The 25,262-nt window shown below is 42.0% G+C and overlaps 1 protein-coding gene across 1 annotated transcript in view; it reads left to right on the forward strand.

Annotated features, from left to right (window-relative positions):
• Positions 1-872: 872 nt before the first annotated feature.
• The window catches only part of LOC136573339 (hormonally up-regulated neu tumor-associated kinase homolog A-like), a 43,999-nt gene continuing 19,609 nt past the window's right edge, over positions 873-25,262 (forward strand). The window contains exons 1-5 of the mRNA XM_066574667.1: positions 873-1,109; positions 6,025-6,317; positions 11,236-11,291; positions 14,597-14,735; positions 17,377-17,504. Coding sequence (XP_066430764.1) covers positions 873-1,109; positions 6,025-6,317; positions 11,236-11,291; positions 14,597-14,735; positions 17,377-17,504 — 853 coding nt within the window. The remainder of the gene's footprint in view (positions 1,110-6,024; positions 6,318-11,235; positions 11,292-14,596; positions 14,736-17,376; positions 17,505-25,262) is intronic.

Below are 25,262 nucleotides of genomic sequence, written 5' to 3' on the forward strand. Positions count from 1 at the left end.
AACCAACTGTTCAGCATCTCCTTCCAACCACTGTTATTCTCTAGTAATGCAGAATTATAATGAGACTTCTACTATATTAGTAGGATAGAATTTTACAATATTGGGGGGTGGGAGAGTCAGGATTGGATTCTTCACGTTGCAATATTCAATGTATGTATGTTTTTAAATTCATGTACCTATTTGTAGATGCTCAAATGAGCAGAAACACTAGATTTTCTCCTTAGGGAGAGCACCTGGAAGGTGAGTGAGCAAGGAGACTTATAGGGCCACTCATGCTCCTCTGGGTAATATGCAAATAAGGGAGATGGAACAATACCATCACAGAGCCACCTATTGAAAGGCAGCATTCCTGCAAGTCAATGTTAGACTCTTTATACGAGCCTTGTAACAATTCCCAGTCATTGTTACAAGGCTTGTATAAAGAGTGTCTAACATAGACTTGCAGGAATGCTGCCTTTCAATAGGTGGCGCTGCAGGGGTATTGTTCCATCTCGCTTATTTGGAAATGAGCAGATAAACACTCAGTAAATTGATTGATTAAGTGATGTGCATTGGCTTCCAACGCATTTAACATTTGGTCCTCTTCTTGTGCTATGTGAAAATGTGCCATCCATTCACGTTAATAGTGGTGTTAGATGTCACTATAACATGCAGCCTCATGGCATTCACTGACTGTGTGTATCAGGTTTGTCTAATAATCTACAGCCTGGATATGCTTGAGCAAATCTACATGACTGTGTGCAGGGACCATTGCGGCGATGTCTCTGTTCCTCGTTAAAGGACTGATATGCTTTTTTGGAATTACTACAAATAGAAATGTGTCCTTCTTTTACAACTATACTGAAATAGTTGTACTCCACCTGAGGTTAAAGATGCCTGCTGACGGAAATGCTGTTTTGGATGGAACCACATTTGGCAGTTTATTGACCAAATGTGAACGATGCAGCACAGAAATGCAGCTAGTCGCTTGTCTCTCCCAGATGCCGCAAGAGTCTGTGAAGAGCTTTCCTCACACTAAACGAGTGGGGAATTACTTGGTTGGAAGAATGATTAATAAAGGTTCATTTGCGAAAGTGATGGAAGGTTTACATGTTCCCACAAGGCAAAAGGTACAGTATGGCAATACATTTTTTTCAGAATGGCAACATTATTGTCAGTATAGTGTACTATTGTACAGGGATCAATCATATGATAAGATCTCCTGCCTGGCGGTGAAATAATAACATAATGTTTGCAGGCATCGTACTCTGTTGTTGCAATATACATAATTAACTTACATTACAGAAGGTTATATATTGTTTGCTTTATTATAAATGCCACTTTTCTTACTTCTGTTCAGTTTTTGTTTTTTTTTGTCTTAATTATGTAACAGATATTGTTTGCATACAGCACAGACAGAAACAGTAAACTTTAATGATATTATAGATTACCATTGTAGTCAGTCTAGCTCTGTCAGGTACAACATAGTATAGCCATGCTAGTGTTTATAAGTGTATATATAGAGCATCATCATCGTATGAAAACCGTCAGATATGTAGGTTTTTTTTAAACATAATCTTTGAAATATTTTGGTTTAAATAGTATTTTGTTTTACCCTGTTGTAACATGCAGTACAGAAACAAGTGTTAAGGGAAGTATGCTAACAGTGCTAATGCAGGTGTAGGTCATGCCCTTAAGACAGGGGAAGGAAGAATCAGAGAGGTGTGAAGGTGCACTAATGGAAGGGTCACTAGCTCATGTAACAGTGGCATCAATATTTAAGAATGGTCAAGTGGGTAGTTGTGTTGCATGGCTTTATATGGATAACCCAGTATCCAGTATACTGTTACTTGTTAACTGGATAGATAGATTAGATTCAAATTAATCTTTAAATTTCTTAAATTTTGTCCAATTTTGAACCAATGTTTATGGAGTATATTAACTTTTTATTTGTAATCTTGGATCCAAAAATCAAGCAAAATTTTGGTAACTCTTCAAATGCCATCTAATATATTCATCATTGTTACTAACTGAGATGAGACTGGCCAAAGGAGTAAATAAGAATCATGGCATAAATGAGCCACATCCACATAAGAATCTGATAACAAATAGCCATCAAATCCTATTTAGTGTAAAGAGTTCATCAAGCTACATAGTTTGAGTGTCTTGGCAACTTACTTTGTGTTGAAAGGTTTTGCATCTGAGATCACAGGTCTGTCATAGTGGTTAACTGCATAATAAGCAATCGATCAATCCGGGTCAATGATTTTTCTGTTTATATTGAAATTCACAACGGGGGATCAGTCATGCATATTAAAGAATTTGTTCATGCTAAGCAACAAGAAGCAACCAATTAAGGCAAGGACACATGAGGCAATTAGAATTATTGTCTTAGCGCCCTGCTGCTGGTACATCTATCTTGTATATATATTTACAGATGGAACAAAGTTTAACTTGATTCTGATAACTTCCTGCAACAAGTTATCTTGTCTTCATCCATTAAAAGGCCCTGGTTAGAGATGAGTGAGTGTACTCGCTAAGGCAAACTACTCGAGTGAGTATTGCCTTTTGCGAGTACCTGCCTCTCGTCTCAAAAGATTTGGGTGCCAGTGGGGGGTGGGGAGCGGGGAGGAACGGGGGGAAGATCTCTCTCTCTCTCCCCACCGCTCCCCCTTGCCCACTCCCGCAACTCACCGCTCACCCCCGCCAGCACCCGAATCTTTTAAGACAAGCAGGCAGGTACTCGCAAAAGGCAATACTCGCTCGAGTAATTTGCCTTAGCGAGTACACTCGCTCATCTCTAGCCGTGTTATCTTATCTTAACACAACAAAACTCATTGTAAAGCAATTCAAAGTGTAAATGCATTGTAGCACAGAAAGTTATCCCAAAGTTAAAAGTCATGTTACACTCTGATGTACTGCATATATAAAGTGGATATAAAAAGTCTACATATCCCTGTTAAAATGCCATGTTTTTGTCAGGTTAAAAAAATCAGACAAAGATAAAACATTTCAGATTTATTTCCACCATCAATGTGACCCGTTATCTGTACAATTCCATTGAATAACAAAATGAGAGCAGAGTGTAAAAATAAAAATAATAAAAAAATAATGTGGTTGCATAAATGTGAACACTCTTATATTTGGCGATTTGGTTGTATTCAGCCAATCACATTTAAATTCATGATAATTAGTAGTCAGCACTCCGCTGCCATGATTTACAGGTATTCTGATTTAGCTCATATAAAGTTCAGCTGTTTTAGTAGGATTTTTCTGACAATGTCTTAAGGCCCAATTACACGGGATGATTATTATTCAGAGTTGTTCAAATTCCCGTGCTTCTGCGAGAATTTGAGCGATACTCGTCCCATGTAAATGCATGTAGATACTAAACAAGAATTGTTCAGTTGTTCTGTTCTGCATGCAGAAAACTGAGCGACTAGCCGTTCAGTGTAAACAGTAGTCGTTCAGTTCTGAATGGCTGTCTGCTTAAAGTGATGATTGGAGGCAGGCAGGGAAAGAATGCTCCCTGGGCCGCTCTACCTCCATGCTGGCAGCGTTGTGAGCGATGCCAGCGATACATGCTCCTATGCAATAGCACAGGACTGAGTTTCACTGAGACATGGTGTTGGGCATCGTTTGCCTGACAGCTCATCCCGTGTTAATGGGGCTTACAGCACATAAATGAGTCTGGTTGTTGAAAGATATCAGTTAGGGAAGGGAAACAATACATTTACAAAGCATTACATATACCATGGAACATAGTGAAGACAGTAATCAAGAAATGGATTAAATTTGAAACAACAGTGACATTACCAAGATCTGGACATCCCTTAAAACTTGATGATAAGTCAATTAAAAATTGGTCAGGGAGGCTGCCAAGAGGCCTACAGCAACATTAAAGGAGCTCCAGGAATTTCTGGCAAGTACTGTTTCTGTAGTGTATGTAACAACCATCTCCCGTATTCTTCATATGTCTGGGCTGTGGAGTAGGGTGGCAAGACAGAAGCCTTTTATAACAAAGATAAACATGCAAGCCTGGCTATGTTTTGTCAAAACCTAAATCAAATCTTCCAAAAGTATGTGGGAGAATATGTTATGGTCTGATGAGACCAATGTTGAACTTTTTGGCCATAATTCCAAAAGTATGTTTGGTGCTGTTAGGCCGGCTACCCATGTCTGCTGCTTTCTTACTTTTCTGGGCAGATGCGGGCATCGCTCTGCTCCTCCTATGTGAGTGGGTCATAGCCATGTGAGTTCCATCAGCACTGTAGGAGTTAATCCTCCCCAGTGCTCTCAGCCCAGCTGCAAGGTTATAGGCTATTACCCTTCTATTTAGCTGAGCTGGGGATCTTTCTTCTTGCCTGAATATTGGTGTACATTTATCTCATTCACATTGCAAAGGTCTTCAGCTTCTGACTCCTGTGTCTGCCTGATTCTTAGATTTACTATCTGGATTACGATTATACTCTGCCTGCCCCGACATTGGACCCAATTCTGATTGATGTTTAAACTGTTTTGCGGTGCGTTGCACCAGTGTCACTGACTCCCGTGGGTCAGCTGCCAACTACAATGGGACTACTCCAGGAGTGAAGTCCACATCCCTGTACAGGGGTTATAAGGTGGATACCAGGGAACCATCAGGATAACCCCATTAGGATTAGCCCAACCAAACTGGTTAGTTGGCACAGTGGGTCGACACTCGCTTCAATGGAAGCCGTCGGTGAGGAAAACAGCAGAGAATGGAGCATGCTGGGATTTTTCAGGAAGTAGCAGGTCTCCATAGGAGGCTATGGGCAGTATTTGCTGCAAAATCCAGGGGCAGCCACCGGTCCCTGGATTCCGCTAATCCAGTCCGCCTGTGTGCAGGAGCCCCAAGTCTCACTTACATTCCTGCTGCTCAAGACACTGCTGTGTCAGTCGGTGCAGGCTGTTCCTGCCCCTTCTTTCTGCTTTCAGTGTAGTGCTGCTGAGAGAAAGGGGAAGAGCAGCCTGCACTGACTGAGAGATAGCACATCAGCATCTGGAGCAGATAAAATGCAAGTGAAACTTGTGCAGATGAACATTCAGGAGAATGGGCCACAGAGAGGGGACCCCAGGGTGAGGCCATAAAGGGGACACTAGTCCTATAAGGGACTACAGAGGGGACACTATTCTTGTGGGAAGCTACGGAGGAGACACTAGTCCTATGGGGGCCTCTGTATTTAAACTTGCAGAATTATAATTATGGGGGGTCCAATTCTATGCTTTTCTATTGGGCCCCATAACGTCTATGTACATCTCTGCCAATTATATATAGCTCATTCTCAGTCTTAGCTCATTTGTAGCTACATGGGATAAAACAGTAGAATAGTTAGTTATCATTCTAGAAAGACTGTTTTATCATATTAATATGCAACATTCTTTTATAATATAGTTTAGGCCCCCCACACAGTTTTCCAGGAAATAACTAATATGCTTTTTCACTACCATTGACAACTTCCAAGTTTACAAATATTTTTAGTCTCCATACACTCCACCTCATTTAGCCATTGTATTCCAAAAACACAAAATATCCCTTTAGGTTTGTCCAATTTGAATATTTTGTAATTCTGCCATTGTATAGCAGAAAGGCAGTAAAATGGAAAATACTGAAATACTGTTGAGGATTTACAGCAAAACAGAATTTCCACTTCTCGTTTCCAGTTTTAGAAATGACATTTAGCATCTTTCCGGAATGATAAAATAATTTCTGAACTAACTAAATTCAGATTTCTAATCTAATGCTTTAAATTTCCAATGAATGAATCTGTTTTCAAATTGGTCCCAAAGGTGTATTTCCTGCATAGGCAGATCCCGTTTTCATGTGAGCAGTTTATAGAAGCATGGGAAATGAAAACAAAAAACCTTCATACTTGATTCCCAAGATTTCCAAGTCTAAAAAATATTTATGAGCTCCATAAAGATTTCAGGTCATTACTGCATTCATGTTCTTTCAAGACGAGCTAGAATATGCAATGACTAATATTTGCCTACTCTTTATGACGTATCTGCTCTGTACTAAAGGTTGCCATGAAAGTCATTGATAAAAAGAAAGCCAAGCAAGATTCATATGTTTTAAAGAACATGAAGAGAGAGCCTCGTATTCATCAAATGATAAAACATCCAAATATTGTACAACTTTATGAAACTCTTGAGACTGAGAACTCATACTATATGGTCATGGAACTGTGTCCAGGTGGAGATCTCATGGACAAAATTTGTGAAAGAAAAAAACTGGAAGAAGACGATGTAAAGAAATATACAAGACAGATTATGTCTGCCGTTGAACACCTTCACCGTCATGGTATAGTCCATAGGTACAATATTTTTTAATACTTACTGTATATTTCTTTAGTTGTATCTTAAAAATAAAAAACAGCAAGAGTTTCAGGAATAGTTATTTAAGGCATAGCCTGATGTCTCATTATTATATGTGGATTTTGTAGAAATATACATACAAAAATATAGACTGCAGAACTATCATGTAGCAAGTAGAGATGAACGAACTTACTCATTTAGGGCGTTTTTGCACTCGAGCACCGCTTTTTCCAAGTAACCGACTACTCGGGCGAAAAGATTCGGGGGGCGCGCGGGTGGTTGCAGAGGGGATGGGGGGGAGAGAGAGAGAGCTCCCCCCTGTTCGCCACTGCTACCCCCCGCTCCACCACGCCGCCCCCCGAGTCTTTTCGCCCAAGTAGTCAGTTACTCGGAAAAAGCGGTGCTCGAGTGCAAAAACGCCCTAAACGAGAAACGAGTACGCTCGCTCATCTCTAGTAGCAAGTAAAATAGTTGCTATGAGGTCTAGCAGTCAAAATGAACTCAGAAGTGAGGTTCAGTACGCAATCATTGTGCATGATGGAAGAGAAGAGATAAGAGTAGACAGTGGAAAATTCAATACAAATCCACAGTAGACCAGTGAAAAGAGGAAAAAAAATACAGAGAGGAAATGGTAGATAAAATAATCAAAATTTGTATATTCTGAAGTCACTTGCAGTTAAAGGCGGTTGTTGTCTAGTGGAGCCTCGTTACATGTTTTGCTATGGGGTGCCATATGTTACTTGTTATGTCTATGATAAAAGTCATCAAAATTCAACATTATATAATTCATAGTATGATGATAAACAGCAAATTTTGTAGACCAAGCATGGGGAAACTAAAGAGGTTGTTGAGAACTTCTGGGACTTCTATTATTGATGACCTATCCTCAGAATAAGTAATCAATAGTTGATTGGTAGGGATCTGGTTATCAGTCATTTCTCAGGGACCCCGACTGGCGGATCCTTGCCAACCGACTATTGATGACCTATTCTTTGAATAGGTCATCAATAATAAAAGACCCAAATGTCTCCGACAACCTGTTTAATGCTTAAAGGGTACGGAAGGATCACCTGGGGAAAAATGTATTCATTTATAGATGTATGGAAGTTTATTTCTTATCAGTGTGGAAAAAATCATGGCTTCCTCAAATGCATGCCATATTATGAAGGTATTCTCTCCTAGAAGCATTAAGGACCTGTACATCACTATGCAAGTGCATGCGGATCTGAACAATTTCTAATCAGTCAGATCAATATCACTGTGAATTAGTGTATAAGGGGTATGCTGATTTGATTTAGTTCTATCTTATATGACAGGAAATACATCTCTCACTTTTGGTCTGATAAACATCACAATCACTATATTTCTATAGTATACATTGTGATCTAGAAATAACTAAAACACAATTCTGTTATAGGGATGGTTTTATTTGCTAACATAAGAATCACTATGGGGTACTGGTTCTCTTTGTGGGAAGTGTAGGGAGTCTTACATGCAATGCTTCCTGGGGAAAAGTATACAAATTAGCTCTCTTCCAAAAGGAAGATAAATAGTCTCTGTTAAGCCCCATTTACACGGGACGAATGTCGGGCAAACGATGCCTGACACTCGTCCCCGCATGTACTTGCTCCAGTGCTGTTGCACAGGAGCGAATATCCTTGGCTCGCAGTGGGGCAGCTGGAGGTGATTTCTCTCCTTGTTCTCCCCCACCTCTCTCCATTCACTTAACACAGCGGCTGTTCAGTACTGAACGGCTGCTGTTTACACTGAACGATCATTGTTCAGGATTTTATGAAGCCTAAACGATGAGTGATGATTCTGAACAATGAGTGTAAACAGCAGCCATTCAGTACTGAATGGGCGCTGTGTTAAGTGAATGGAAAGGGGTGGGGGAGAGCAAGGAGTGAAATCTCCTCCAGCGGCCTTGGCCGCCTACTGGCTGCTCTGTCTGAGCCAGCAATACTCGCTGCTGTGTGACAGAACAGAAGCGAGTACATGCGGGGACAAGTGTTGGACATCGTTTGCTGACATTCGGGCCATGTAAATGGAGTTTTAAGGTAATTTTACATGGAACAAATATCATTCAAAAAATCAGGCAAATGAGTGAAAGTGAACAATAACACTGTTCAACAAATTTTTTCAAAATTTTCATAAACGAAAGTAATTGATATGCTTCTGTAAAATTAAGACATGCTGATTAACTGTTAAAACTGAAAATAGCTAGCACGTCTCATTTTCAGGTTATTAAACCCCTAAGTGACCAAGCTTTTTTTGCATTTTAAAAAATCGTAACGCCTTTATTTATCCATTGACGTAGCTGTATGAGGGCTTGATTTTTGTGAGACAAGTTGTATTTTTCAATAGTACTTTTTAATGTACCATATAATGTACTGAAAAATGTTTAAAAAGTTCTAAGTGGAGTAAAATGAAAAAAAAAACCTGAAATACCTTTATCTTTTGGTGCGTCTTGCTTCTACAGCCCACAAACTGCAACAAAAATGACATGATAACTTTATTCTGTGGGTCGGTACCATTACTACAATAACAAACTTGTGCAGTTTTTTTTTTTGCTGTACTACTTTTATTTTTTTTTCAGACATATTATTTTTTTAAAATTTTCTGCCGCCATCTTCTGTGCACAATAACTTTTTTTATTTTTTCTGTCCACATAGTTATGCAGGGGCTCATTTCTTGTGGGATGTCCTGTAATTTGCGTTAGTACCATTTTGGAATACATACAACTTTTTCATAGCTTTTTATTGCATTTTTTCTTGGAGACAGAATGACCAAAAAAGCGCATTTCTGGCGTATTTAATTTTTTTATCAAACGATGTTCACCATATGGGGTAAATAATGCATTACTTTGAAAGATCAGACTTTTACAGACACAGTGATACCAAACATGTATTTTTGTTTTATGATTTTCAGGGTGGCTTCACACGAGCATGTTTTTACGTGTACATAGGTGCGCACCTATGTACATGCAAAAACACGTGTGTATGAAGGTCCATGTATTGCCTTCAATTGAGCCGCAGCTGGTGCCGGCGGCTCCATTGAAGAAAATGGTCTGCTGGCACCCCTGAATTGTTTTTCTGGGAAGGGCTTTACATATAAGCCCTTCCCTAAAAAACAAGAATTTTAGTGTAAAAGAAAAAAAAATTACCTGTCTGCCACTGCCATGTCCCCATGGGGATAAAGAACACATCTGCCGCATGCGGCAGATGTTTCCTTCAACCCCGCGAGGAAAAAGAATTCCCTGCTGTACCTGCCACATCTGTGACAGATGCAGCAAAGGAATTCTTCATCCCTGTGGGGAATAAAGAATTCCCTACAACAGCTGTCACAGATGACAGCTGCTGTAGGGGATCCAGCTGCCAGAATTCTGTAATTGTTTTTCAGGAAAGGGCTTTAAATATAAGCCCTTCCCTGAAAAACAAGAAAAAATGTTGATTAAAATAAAAAAAAAGAATACTCACCTTTCTTCAGCTCCGGGGCTCAGCCGAGTCCAGACGGCTCTTCTCCCTGCACTGCTGTCAGTAGTATTCACCAGACGGGGATTTAATCCCCACCTGCTGAATGGGCTGCCTCTGATTGGCTGAGCACTGTGACCAATCAGAGGCAGCTGTCAGCTATTGAATGACAGCTGAGAGCTGCCTCTGATTGGTCCCTGTGCTCAGCCAATCAGAGGCAACACTCACCCATTCATGAATTCATGAATGGGTGAGTGCTGTCATTCAATAGCTGAGGCAATTACAGAATGCCAGCAACTGGATCCCCTACCACAGCTGTCATCTGTCACAGCTGTGGTAGGGAATTCTTTATTCCCCACAGGGATGAATAATTCCTTTGCTGCATCTGTCACAGATGTGGCAGGTGCAGCAGGGAATTCTTTTTTCCTCGCGGGAATGAAGGAAACAGCTTCTACCCCTACAACTGGGCCATCTTCTGGTTATATTAGTAATTTCTGAAATTTGTGAGGGAACAGAAGCCACAGATATTCAAGCCCAGTTTGTGGAAATAAAATGGTATCCACAAGCTCATCTGAGCCAAGGACTTGATGGATTACATTTGAGAGTTCTCTTTTGACATAGCTAAGACTGCTTGGAAGAATGTGGCTTCTAGCAGGTTGACCAGCAGAGAAAGAATTGTCATGCATGCCTGTCGACTTTGCAACATGAGGTACTGCTCAAGGTGCCCATATACTTGCACATTTTGTGGCAGTGTCTATTTGTATAAGCACTGTTGGAAGGCCAACATATATATGCTTGTGTGATATTTATTGTACTGTTGTCCAGCCTGTGCTGCACCACTTTTTTTTAATTTACACTGCAACAAAATATGGGAATGAATTTTCCTCTTGAAATGTATTCTGCCCCAATCGAATACAGTATTTATGTATGCCAACTTATACCATTTATACCGATGTTAATATTGGTCTGATTGGTCAGAAATGTGTGTAAATCCATGTTTATTAAAACCTTTATCAAAACTCAGCATCTGTGGGCAATACTGATCACTGAATACTGCGATGAAATTAGTCAATGTTATCTAAAAACAAATATCAAAACTCAGGATGCGCTCTCCAACAGAGATCATCTCTGTTGGAGAGCACATCCTGAATTTTTATATTTGTGTTTGGATCTTCTGTGACCTATCCATCTGAGGAGTGGCTAGCGGTGAATGAAGCATAACCTGGAGTATATCATGTTAGTCTAGCTGTTCTGCGCTTATCTCAACAACACAACATGAGCGCCTTTATTTTGATTCTATATATACCCCTTGTAGTATTACTATCCAAGTAAGCTCTGTGATCTTGTTTTGTCTTTTAGGAGTAGCTATGACTGTGTTCATTAGCCAACAAATCCTTTTCCAGTGTTCATTAATTTTTTAAATAATGATTTCTTTTGTCATACATAGGGATCTTAAAATTGAAAATTTCTTACTGGATGAACATAGGAACATTAAAATTGTAGGTAGGTAAAAGTGATCCTGAATTATTGTTTTTTATGTAGGACATCTACTGGCTAGTTTACAATAATAATTACATAGTAAATTATTTTAAATCCCCGCCTGCTGAATGGGCTGCCTCTGATTGGCTGAGCACTGTGACCAATCAGAGGCAGCTCTCAGCTATTGAATGACAGCTGAGAGCTGCCTCTGATTGGTCCCTGCGCTCAGCCAATCAGAGGCAGCACTTACCCATTCATGAATTCATGAATGGGTGAGTGCTGTCATTCAATAGCTGAGGCAATTACAGGATGCTGGCAGCTGGATTGCCTACCGCAGCTGTCATCTGTGACAGCTGTGGTAGGGAATTCTTTTTTCCCCACAGGGATGAAGAATTCCTTTGCTGCATCTATCACAGATGTGGCAGGTGCAGCAGGGAATTCTTTTTCCTCATGGGGATGAAGGAAACATCTGCTGCATGCGGCAGATGTGTTCTTCATCTCCGTGGGGACATGGCAGCGGCAGACAGGTAAGGTTTTTTTTGTTTTTTTTTCCGCTAAAATTCTTGTTGTTCAGGGAAGAGCTTATATGTAAAGCCCTTCCCTGAAAAACAATTCAGGGGTCCCGGCAGACCATTGTCTTCAATGGAGCCACTGACAGTAGCCACGGCTTCATTGCAGACAATGTGTGCATTCCCTGTGGTGCACGCATGTCCTATCTTTATAGGTACCTACCTGTACAACACGGACGTGTAAACACACCATAGGGAATGCATTCGTTTAAATAGAAGCGTGTTTATGTGCGGGCGTATGCATGCACAAAAACACGCTGGTGTGAAGCCACCCTGATTCTTTTATTTAGTCTAACCAATGACCTGTAAAAACAAAGTTCATTAATTACAACTTACTGGCAGCATTTTCACCACATGGAAATACATTTATATGTTACATTAACCTACCCATATAATGTTCAGTCAGCACGCGGTGTGTAACAGTTATTGCAAAATAGTTGCGCATCCAACAGTGCTTACACAAATAGACACAAGATACATAGTGTCTTGCTATAAATAATTAATCTTCATTATTGAACTACATAATTGGAATATATTAAGCTTGTTTATTTAACCCCTTAAGGTCTCGGCCCCTCCTTTTTTTTATCTCCAGTTCTCCGGTTTCCCCTCCCCACTTTTTTTAAAAAACATAACTCCTTTATTTTTCCGTCAATGTTGCTGTCTGAAAGCTTGTTTTTTGGTGGGATGAATCATATTTTGCAATTTAATGTATCATATAATATACTGAAAAACGTAAAAATTTCTAAGTGGAATGAAATGGGAAAAATAAACCCCACTACTTGCTTAATGATTGACAACTCCCTTCCATATTCATTAACAAGGGGAGGAATTGAGGAAAACCAAGAGCAAAAGCACAGGATAAGTCTGAGTAAAGTAAACTGCTAATTGGATGGTCTCGGGCTCGTTTGCATTCAGCGAGTAGGGCAGAAGAATAAAGATTTCTCTGTGATGGAAGCTCTGCCAAAAAAACCATGGTATGATGCCATTCTACTGCACATCTAAGCACTGATCTGGCAGCGCTAATAGTAGGATTAATTTCACAGTCTATAACTTTTCAATATATATGTTGTCCTGAGGATGGAGATTGTTTTATTTTTTCCCCAAACCGTGTTGAGAGGCCAATGATGTTCTGCCACATGGATTTTGAAGTTTACAGGTTCTTTTACTGAATCAGAGTCAACCTGCAAGACGTTTTTCTTTCCCTCCTCCCCACTGAGTAAGTGATCATTAGTTAATTACCAACCATTGCTGACCATCTATATCACCCCTAATGAATGCTCCTGAGTGCCGTGTCTGTTTTCCTCCTTTTATATCTATAGAAATCAAGGAAGGGTGCATTACTAGGACTAACAGACTACAATAGCTGAAAACTGTGCAAACCATTAGAATCTGTCACATTCTGCCATGTATAAATAAACAGCATTGCCTACCATATACGCAGATGGAATTTAGGATGGAGTAAGCACATAATGACTTTTAAGTGCTCATTTGCACAAAGATTTGTGGCCATATACTCACTACAGCTGAATTGAACAACCTTCCAATTACTAAGAATGCTGTGGAGCTATCCTATTTGCATACATAGAGCTAGAGAAAGGTGAAAGAGATTACTGTTGGTGATGCCAGGGAGTACCCCCCTCCCCTCGGTCTTTACTGTGCTCAGGGCACATGCCCCAGTTGCCCCAGCAGCTATGCCCCTATCTTGTAATACTGCAGTACCAAATGTGGTCAAAGGAAGAACAACCAGCAGTAGGATTATGGGTGCTCAAGATTTAAGGATGAGCGTGAAAAGCAAAAGCTAGCCAATCCGGTATGATCTGTGTAACCACTGCCTGTGATAACCCATGTACACTGCTGAAAATGCCTACAATGGGCACATGAGAATTGGAACTGGAGCGATGGAAGAAGGTGACCTGATTAATCACATTTTTTTACATCATATGGATGACCAGGTGAATGTGCAAATCTTATCTGGATAAGAGATGACACCAAGATGCACTCTGCATTATGGGAAGAAGGCAAATCAGCATGGGCAATGTAATGCTCTGGTCAACTTTCTGTTGAGAAACCTTAGGTTCTTCCATTCATATGGATGCTACTTCCTACCATCTACCTACACATTTTTGCTGACCAAATACACCTTTTTGTAGTAATCCCTATTGTGAGTGGCCTATTTCACAATTATAATGCCCTCTGACAGACTACAAAAATTGTTTAGGAATGGATGGAGGAACACGACAAAGTATGGACCTCCAAATTCCCCAGATCTCAATCTGATTGAGCATCTGTGGGATGTTTTAGGAAAATGAGTCCAAACTGTGGAGGCCCTACCTTGTGACTTACAAGGCTTAAAGGACCTTGGTGCCAGATACCATAAGACACCCTCAGAGGTCATGTGGACTACATGCTTCAATGGGTCAGAGCTGTTTTCCATTAGAGAAACCTACACAATATTAAAGGTGATTTTAACGTTATGGGTGACTGTTGTATGTTTAATGTTTTATCTTCAGATCTGGGAACATTCACTCTACATATTCAGATGCATATATTCAAAAAGGTTTTTAATTGTCACAGATGAAATTGCTTTTGCAATCATGTCTTTATTAGGGAATTCCACGCCATACATATAAGTACAACTCATATAATATTTCATAGTTCAGATAGCTGACAATATAGTTATGATTATGCTACTGTACTCTTGTATATGTTATGTTTTGTGGTCTTTGTATTTAGGTTTTTTCATTTGCTTTGTTAATACAGATTTCGGGTTAAGTAATACAATCCAGTACAATGGCCTTTCCCATGAGCTCCTAAATACACAATGTGGAAGTCCTGCTTATGCTGCCCCAGAACTATTAGCCAATAAAAAGTATGGTCCAAAGGTTGATGTCTGGTCAATGTGAGTAAACAGAAATAGTTATATATGGTTGTCATCGTTCAAGTTAAGAAACTGTATACAGCTACAATAAAAATTATAACAAAGACCAGGAAGCAGAGATTGTTAATGATATTAATGAAATGAAAATTAATATCCACATTTTAATAACTTGTCGATTTAAAGTTCCACATTCTACGCTAATTTTTTATCAAACCTTCTCAATAGTTGAAGCTCTGTTTTAGTGATACAGGACCCCAAGATCCCAGCATAGCAATAGAGTAAAATTATAGATATCAGGATCAGCGGATGTAGAGCCACTGTGCTACACACACTTGTTTGGCTTTGGGTCAAATCCTGTTGCTTGAGACAACCTGGTCTTCACCCTTAACCCTTTGCAATCCAATTTTGGATTCAGGGTTTCCTAGGGAACTTTCTCTTTCTGCCATTATACAATGGCGCCATCTGCTGGCTAGAGCCAATACTGCGGTTTGAGACATGCCGGAGAGGCCCCCGACAACAGAGCGGCCAGTAATCTACAGTAAGAATACCCTGCCGGACGTCTTCTGACATTGGAGCTGTACAGGCTTCAATCAGAATGTCTTTAGACATCAGACAGTGGATTGGAAAGGATTAAACCTCACCAATTGGAATGTGGGCTTCACTATGGGGTCCCCATGCCATTACTCAGGAAGTGGTCTCAGTACTGTGGCAGCAGATGCTACTATAGGCCTAGGTGTGTACCTTAGGGTCTGAACAGCAGCATAGTCAGACAGTCTGGATCAAGGTAGGTGGTCCACTTAAGCACAAGGATCAAGCTAAAGATCGGGTCACGGAGAATAGGTTCAGTATTGTAACACAGGCCAGAGGTCAGTTACGGTGAACAGGTTCATCACAGTAAAGCACGCCAGAGGACAGGTCATGGAGAACAAGTACAGGATGGTAAAGCAATCCAGAGGGGAGGTAGGCTGTGGTCAGAAGCTTAGTTAGTAAAACAAGCCAGGGTTGGGAGCAGAGACACAAAGATAGTCAGGGATAACCAAAGTCAGGGAACCACAGAATAAGAATTTAATAGCACCATGAGCAAGACCAAAATTACCACAATACTTATGCACCCACCAAAGGGGGGCAATTCCTGATATATCCCGGGCTCATAGACTATTGGCTGGGGAACCTTTTGATTGATGCATACTGGCCCTTTTAGAGCATCACTGAAAGTGTGCATGCGCCCTTTAGGCCACTGACAGTCTCAGTTCAGACACTGGAGAGGGATGTCTTGCAGAGAGGGGGCAGTGAGTGCACTCCATGGTTGCCAGGACAGGTAAGTCAATTTCCAATGCCGCAAACAATAAGCAATAAAATTCTGGCTGTTTTCAGTCACCATTAAGGAGTACTTAGGCAATTACAGTACTGCATGTTTTATTGAGTTTAAAGTATACACAGTATGCAGTAAATCCCTGAGTTCTCTCTAGTAGTGGCTGAAGAATTATTCTATAATTTCCAACTTATACTACTACTAGTAATTATTAGGAAATTATAGTACTAGTTTTTATGGTGGCGCCACACAGCTGTACTACATAGTACATCCATTATGATCCCCACACATTACACACAAAGCTCTACTACATGTATCCTGATTCACGCACATCAAACACACAGTTGTGGTATGTTCATGCTAATTTCCAGACATCACCAGCTCAGCAGACTCCTGGATACAGTGATGAGCCCTTGGTCATGTGATCCCTGACTCCACCCACACAGGTGATCACATGACAGTGACGTCATTACAGGTCCTGGTAGTTTATGTTGGCGTATCCAGTATACAGTACTTTCTACCAAACTCCATAATGGCTCCTGGCACAGTAGTGACATCACCCCAGGTCCTTCAGCCCGCCGTATGTCTATCGTGGCAGTAGGTCAGTGTCTCCTGTCAGGACCGCTGAGTTGTGTCTGACATAATAATTACTTAGTTGTATTCTCATTTTATTGTTCTTGTCCTCCCTTTCCAAGAGCCCTAACTTTGTTGTTCTTCTGTCGGTTAGGCCCTGTGTTTTATATATGTTGTAGGACCTGCAATGATGTCACCAGGGGGTGGAATGATGATGTCATCAGGGGTGGTGCATGAGAAGCACCCACACACAAACATACATACTCACGGTCAAGTGGTCGTTAGTAGTTTGATAAAGATGTGATAACAAATTAATCAGCACAGAATTTTTAACTGATTTAAAAAAGTTCAAACACAAACATTACTCAGGAGGGGACATTCACTTTAGTTCTACATATGTATTAGACCTTTGATGTTACAAATAGGTGTTTTTACAAATATAAAACGTTGTATAGCAATAATTGAAGAACATTGCTGCAGCGTTGGAAGGCCCTTATGTAAGTATTTATCAGGGCTATGATACTAGGCTTATGCAGAAATTGACAAACCTACCCACCCCCTATTACACTGCCCCATTGTCATACTTTTTCAAACACTGAATAATTAAAAGCTAAATTTAAAAATAATTTTGTTTCTATTATTTTCTGTGATGATCTTTTTAGAACATCCGTACTGACTTTTGATGAATTTATTACCTAATCTGTGATACTTCAATTACAATTAGTTGCATAATTGCCATCTGTATCGCTGCTATATTCTTCTTTTGCTCTGTTCTAGAGGAGTCTGTGTGTTTGCAATGTTAACTGGGACCCTTCCTTTTGCTGTGGAACCGTTTAATATTAAACAACTTCTTCAAAAAATGAAAAATGGAGACATTACCCCAATTCCACCTGACATTTCTAAAGGTATTGTATATTTTTTTATACAAGTATGGGATAAAGGATTGACTAAGCTATTCTTTACAAAAACTATGATACTTTTCACATGTTCATGCCGTATAAGATTTTTCCCAATGGTATATTTGACATGAGACTTATATGGATGTGATTTCAGATTTTAATTCTTTAATTTTGATTGAGTAGTAAATTTTAAGCTCATTTTACTTACTTAATTCTCAGCACTGTTTGGTCTTTTCAGTGTTTATTAAGCTGAAGAGAAATGATTGCTGCCTAAAACGATAAACTGTTACATGGTCTAACTGTAAGGTCTATTTTATCTGCACTGTTAAAAAGTTCCTTACAAAACAAATTTAAAATATGACTAAATTATAGACTGTACTTGTCGAGATTAAAGTTTACCGTTCAATCACATTCAGATTTCTTTGTTGAGGCATACTGTAGAATATGATAAGAAAAAAAGCCAGTGATGTACCTACAACAGTGGCAGACTGAATCACTGTAATAGGAAACAGGGGGCATCCCTGAATTTTATGTCTTGCTCCCCTTTTTGCTTTGGATTTCAACATACAGTGTAGATAATATTAATAAAAATATTTCAAAAATCTGCATTTTTATTGTTGTTTTGCCTTGCATCTCAATCCAGAACTTTCAAATAAAAAACAATACACTTAATATAACAAAGAAGCATGTTCTGACAGAAAGCTTATTAAAAATGTTTAGCGAATTACCCTTTCACCAATTTAAATTTTAACTCATTTGCACATAAAATGAACAAATTTGTTGCAGTGATTTCAGTCATACAGGCATTGTGTGCCTAAGCGGAGAGATATATTCTTCAATCAGTTGCTGCTTGTTATCACTCTTTTTCATTTCTGACTTTACAATTGCCCATATGTTCTCTATTGGATTCATAACTAGCATATTAATTGGCTAGCATAACACTTTAATGCCATGATCCTCAAGAAAATCTGTCACTTCACAACCCTTGTGATAAGGGGCACCACTAGGACATTAAGATGAATTCTCCAGTCGCTGTAAATCCATTCTTCTGTGCCCAATCACACAGCTGAGGGATCAGACAGTGCTCCAATATGGACTTGTATTGCTGCTGCTTTACATCACCCTGAACAATGTAGAGCCTGCCTGTCCCAAAGATATCATAGCACTATATAGCATGACCTAAGTTAGGTGCTTATTCAAAGAGCTTCAAACAATCTATATGGTTTTCTATTATAGGAAAATTAGAAAATGCTGTATTGTATAGTCCATCCACTCAGGAACTATCATAATAGCCCAACTATTGTTTGCGTATTAGTTAATAAAGTTAATGTATTTGATTAACTTTACAATTTAGCTTCATGTTTAAACTCAAACATAGTTTATTGGTGATAACAAAACTTTTACATAAAATTTATAAAATTGTCATTTGGTAAACCAGTAAATGACCAACTGAGGGAAGTAATTATAAAATTACATAAAAAGGGAAACTTTGTATATGCCATTTCAAAAACATTGGATATATCTCACTTGACAATTCAAAACAGATTCAACTGTTGTTGGGAAGAAAGTGGTCCGCCTATCAAAATTTTCTTCCCAAGATAAAAGAGCGTTGCACAGAATTGTTAAGAATAGAGATGAGCGAGCATACTCGTCCGAGCTTGATGCTCGTTCGAGTATTAGGGTGCTCAAGATGCTCGTTACTCGAGACGAGCACCACGCGGTACTCATCTGGATTAAACGAGCACTGACCATTGAATTCAATGGAGCCGGCAATACAGCCGGCTGCATTGAAAGCAATGGGCTGCCGGCGATCGAGGGATGAATTGTCGGGAAGGGCTTAACCCCTTGAGTGGCGGGTTTCCTACCACCCTGTCGTGCCCACCAGGGCAGGTTTTTTAAAATGGTCTAATCATTGAATTTCAACTAATTTTGCTGTTGCGTCTCAAGAGCCATAACTTTTTCATTTTTCCATTGACATGGCCATGTGAGGGCTTGTTTTTTGTGGGACAAGTTGTGATTTTTTAAACAGGGGGGAGGAAAAAAAGAAATGGGGAAAAATGAAAAAAAGGGGCCATGTCATTAAGGGGTTAAATAATGTATTAACTTCCTTCTCTGGGTCATTACGACGCATGGATACCACATGTGTGATTGTATTTTTGATTTTTTACAAAGTAAAGGGAGACAAGTGTTTTTATAATTTTTTTATAATTTTTTAACTTTTTTTTTTAATTTTTTTTATTTTATTTTATTTTTTTTGTCCCTTTAGGGGACTTCTACAGGGACCCATCAGGACCCCTGATCACATTCCGGGGGTCCGATGGTGACAACCCTTTACATGCTGCAGTGACAGCCCTTTACATGCTGCAGTCACTGCAGCATGTAAAGGGTTAACACAGCAGAGATCGGAGGTTTTCCCCTGATCTCTGCTGTAAGAGCAGGTACCTAGCTGTCCTCTCACAGCCAAACACCAAGCTCTCCCTGCCACAGAGACCATCGGCTTGCTTCTGACAAGCCGATGGTCTCTATGGCAACCTGTAAACAAACCAGTGCAGGAGGTTGCCGACATATCTGCAATGTCTTCTGCTGGTTTTTCAAAGCCCTTGCTTTGTTCTCTGTGGGTCTGTGCAGGCAGAGCTCACTGTCACAGCTTGTGGCATTGTGCTCTGCAGCTCCCATAGTGATACATAGCCCGGAAATCTTCCGGGCTATGTCACTATGAGCAGTGGAGCTCGTCCCGGATTTCCGGGCGTGCCACTCAAGGGGTTAAATATATAAGCCCTTCCCTGCAATTCATCCAGAAATGTGTAAAAATAAAAAAATATATATATACTCACCTTGTCCCGGCAGACGGAGTTCAGCGCTGCTGGCCTGCAGTGGGTGTGAAGGGGGTGTGAGTCAGACATGCCCCTGATTGGCTCAGCGCTGAGCCAATCAGAGGCAAATCTCACTCACACCCATTCATGAATTCATGAATGGGTGAGTGAGTGTTGCCTCTGATTGGCTCAGCGCAGCTCTCAGCTGAATGACAGCAGTTCAGCACCACAGTGCAGGGGACAGCAGGAGAACACGTGTCTGTGCCCTGGCAGCTGAAGGGAGGTGAGCATCTATTTTTTTTGTTTTTTAAATCGCTTTTAATTCATTTCCAGGGAATGGCTTATATGTAAAGTCCTTTCCTGGAAAAGAATTCAGGTGTGCCAGCGGACCATTGTCTTCAATGGAGTCGTCGGCAGCAGCAGCGGCTCCATTAAAGAGAATGACTGCATTTTTATTCTTTTTTACACTAAAATCTTTCTTTTTCAGGTAAGGGGTTATGTTTTTAAGCCCTTCTCGAAAATTCATCCCGCGCTCGCCAGCAGCCCATTGCTTTCAATGGAGCCGGCTGTATTGCCGGCTCCATTGAATTCAATGGGCTAACATCGTTCTTCTCTGCCACAGCTGTTACAGCTGTGGCAGAGGAGAACGATCGTTATGCTGACAGTGCGGGGGGGGGGGGGGGGTCTCACTCTTGCCACTATTGTGGCTTAATAGTGAGACCTTGGAGCCCGAAATGCAGCCCTGCATGTTGCTCCTCGCCTGCCCTATCCATTTCTGTGTTTTTTACATGACTTTGGTGATTTGCTAAGATTTTCACAAATGAAAACCTTAGCGGAGCACCAGTCATATACAAAAATGCTCGAGTCGCCCATTGACTTCAATGGGGTTCGTTACTCGAAACGAACTCTCGAGCATCACTGAAAGTTCGACTCGAGTAACGAGCACCCGAGCATTTTGGTGCTCGCTCATCTCTAGTTAAGAAGAATCAGTGAGCATCAGTTGCTACAATGTCAATGGAGTGGAATTCCACTACTGGCAGGAAGGTGAGTAACATAACATGCAATAAAGATATGCCATACATAGACTAGTTTTTGGTTTCTACAAGGCAAAGGAAAAATCACTTGTAACAAGCCTGTAAAAAACAACAAGCCTGCAAAAAAGAAACATCTGGCATGGACTAAGGAGAACCAAAACTGGGTGCCTCTTCAGTGAAATTCGATAATATGGATGGTGAGTCGAGATTTAATCTCTGCATTAGCAATGAGCACAAATGAGCAATTTGAACTTCTGAAAAAGGTTTTCACCAAGAAAGCCTAACTTGGACACTGAAATTTCCGTATAGACCCAATGCTTAGCAATGGGATCGGTCACATGGCCGTTTTTTATGCGGATGTGCCGATGATTATATGACACAACGATTTGCAGAACACATGTAACTGCGTTCTGCGCAAATCGGTGTTCTTGTATATGCGCTCAATGAGGCTGGCGTCAGCAGCTCCGACCCCATTGAGAACATATACTAAAGATTGTTTTCTGCCACAGCTATAACAACTGTGGCAGAGAAGAACAATGTTTTCCCATTGAAGTCAATGGAGCCGGCAATACAGCCGGCTCCATTGAAAGCAATGGGCTGCCAGCAAGCGTTGTATTAATTTTCAGGGAAGGTCTTAAAATATAAGCCCTTCCCGGAAAACCATGCAAAAAAAGTGTAAAAAATAAAAAAAACATATATTCACCTTTTTGTAGCTGCCGGAGTTCAGCCGTGTCCAGCCGGTAGCTCTCCTGAACTGCTTTCTGTAGTATTCAGCAGAAGTATAGGCAGGCAGACCCCAGTAAAATTTCTGTAGTAACAGTATAGGCCAACCTCTGAAACATTGGGGTACCATGAGCGTAGGCGAAGGCCGGAAAAATTAGTTGGATAAGAGTGTAGGCGTGGGCCAGAAAAATAAGTGTACCAAGAGTACGAGTGTACCTCTGAAAAATGTATCAACCGAGAGTGCAGGTGAAACCCATAAATATTTTTTGAAAGATACAGCTCACTGTTGCTTAATTTGTAACAGAGCCTGGAGGCAGCCCTGTTGAAATAATTGGTTCATGTTAAAGTATCACTACTTTTGAAACTTTGAAAAATTGTAAAAACATTGGTAGATGAGCCTTTTGGGCCGCAGAAAAATTCGTCGTTCAGCACCATGATATGTTGTTTCTGGAGGAGGACTAATGTCAGAGACAGATTGACAAAGCTAAATGCGCCGTTTTCCCGGTGATAGAGAAGAGTGCTTTTATCTGCGGTTGCAGCAAAAAGAATCTTTAGGTTCCGCTGCTCTCCGCCGGTGGAGAAGAGAAGTCTGGGGAAATCCAGGCTTTGTTCATCTTTATAAGTGTAAGCATGTCGGCACTGGCAGTTGACAGGCGGGTATGCTTGTCCATGATGATTCCCCCAGCTGCACTAAACACCCTCTCTGACAAGACGCTAGCGGCAGGGCAAGCCAGCACCTCCAGGGCATACAGCGCAAGTTCGTGCCACGTGTCCAGCTTTGACACCCAATAGTTGTATGGAGCAGAGGCATCACGGAGGACAGTGGTGCGATCGGCTACGTACTCCCTCACCATCTTTTTACAGTGCTCCCTCCAACTCAGCCTTGACTGGGGAGTGGTGACGCCGTCTTGCTGGGGAGCCATAAAGCTGGCAAAGGCCTTGGAGAGTGTTCCCCTGCCTGCGCTAAACATGCTGCCTGATCTCCGCGCTTCTCCTGCTACTTGGCCCTCGGAACTGTGCCTTCTGCCGCTAGCGCTGTCAGATAGGAAGTTTAGCATCACTTTGTCCACCAGGGCCCTGTGGTATTGCATCACTCTCGTACCCCTTTCCTCTTCAGGAATGAGAGTGGAAAGGTTCTCCCTATACCGTGGGTTGAGAAGGGTGTACACCCAGTAATCTGTGTTGGCCAGAATGCGTCTAACATGAGGGTCATGAGTGAGGCAGCCTAACATGAAGTCAGCCATGTGTGCCAGGGTGCCAGTACGTAAACATGGCTGTCCCCACTAGGAAGAGCACTTTCAGGCTCCTCCTCCTCCACAGGCCATACACGCTGAACAGTTGAGAGGCAAGCAGCATGGGAACCCTCTGGAGTGTTTCCTGCTGTCTCTTCCCCCTCCTCCTCCTGCTCCTCCCCCTCCTCTTCCAAAACGCGCTGAGATATAGACATGAGGGTGGTCTGGCTATCCAGTGACATACTGTTATTCCCCCGTCTCCTATTCCGACCGCAAAGCGTCAGCCTTTATGCCTTGCAGCGAACTGCTCAGCAGGCATAGCATCGGGATGGTTACGCTAATGATTGCAGCGTCGCCACTTACCATCTGGGTAGACTCCTCAAAGTTTCCGAGGACCTGTCTGCCATCCAGGCCCACTCCTCGGTAAAGAATTGGGGAGGCTGACTCCCACTCCGCCGCCCATGTTGGAGTTGGTATTCCACTATTGCTCTACGCTGCTCATAGAGCCTGGCCAACATGTGCAGTGTAGAATTCCACCGTGTGGGCACGTCGTACAGCAGTCGGTGCTCTGGCAGATTAAACCGATGTTGCAGGGACCTCGGGGTGGCAGCGTCCATGGTGGACTTGCGGAAATGTGCGCAGACGCGGCGCACCTTGCCGAGCAGGTCAGACAAGCGCGGGTAGTTTTTCAGAAACCGCTGAACCACCAGATTGAAGACGTGGGCCAGGCATGGCACGTGTGTGAGGCTGCCGAGCTGCAGAGCCACCACCAGGTTACGGCCGTTGTCACACACAACCATTCCCGGTTGGAGGCTCAGCGGCGAAAGCCAGAGGTCGGTCTGCTCTGTCAGACCCTGCAACAGTTCGGGGGCTGTGTGCCTCTTGTCACCTAGGCTGAGTAGTTTCAGCACGGCCTGCTGATGCTTGCCCACCGCTGTGCTGCCGCGCCGTGCCACACCGACTGCTGGCGACGTGCTGCTCACATTTCTTAATTGAGAGGTAGAGGTTGCGTAGGAGATGGAGGAGGGGGAGTGTTTAGAGGAGGTGGCATAGACCACTGCAGATACCAGAACCGAGGAAGGACCTGCTATTCTGGGTGTGGGTAGGACGAGTGCAATCCCAGGCTCTGACTCAGTCCCAGCCTCCACCAAATTCACCCAGTGTGCCGTCAGGGAGATATAGTGGCCCTGCCTGCCAGTACACGTGTCCGTGGTTAAGTGGACCTTCCCAGTAACCGCGTTGGTGAGGGCAAGATTGATGTTGCGGGAGACGTGCTGGTGTAGGGCTGGGACGGGACACCGGGAAAAATAGTGGCAACTGGGGATCGAGTAGCGTGGGACTGCCACCGCCATCATGTTTTTAAAAGCCTTCGTTTCCACAAGTCTGTATGGCAGCATCTCCAGGCAGATCAATTTGGCAATGTGCACGTTTAAAGCTTAAAGGGGTTGTCTCGCGAAAGCAAGTGGGGTTAAGTACTTCTGTATGGCCATATTAATGCACTTTGTAATATACATCGTGCATTAAATATGAGCCATACAGAAGTTATTCACTTACCTGCTCCGTTGCTGGCGTCCCCGTCTCCATGGCTCCGTCTAATTTCGGTGTCTTCTTGCTTTTTTAGACGCGCTTGCGCAGATGGGTCTTCTCCCTTCGGCTCGCCTCGGCAGCAGCGGCGTTTTGGCTCCGCCCCTTGTATGCGTCATCGCGTAGCTCCGCCCCGTCACATGTGCCGATTCCAGCCAATCAGGAGGCTGGAATCGGCACATGTGACGGGGGCGGAGCTATGCGATGCCGCGTACAAGGGGGCAGAGCCAAAACGCCGCTGCTGCCGAGCCGAGCTGAAGGGAGAAGACCCATCTGCGCAAGCGCGTCTAAAAAAGCAAGAAGACACCGAAATTAGTCGGAGCCATGGAGACAGGGACGCCAGCAACGGAGCAGGTAAGTGAATAACTTCTGTATGGC

The sequence above is a fragment of the Eleutherodactylus coqui genome, chromosome 1, assembly GCF_035609145.1.
Source record: "Eleutherodactylus coqui strain aEleCoq1 chromosome 1, aEleCoq1.hap1, whole genome shotgun sequence".
Taxonomy (NCBI): Eukaryota; Metazoa; Chordata; class Amphibia; order Anura; family Eleutherodactylidae; genus Eleutherodactylus; species Eleutherodactylus coqui.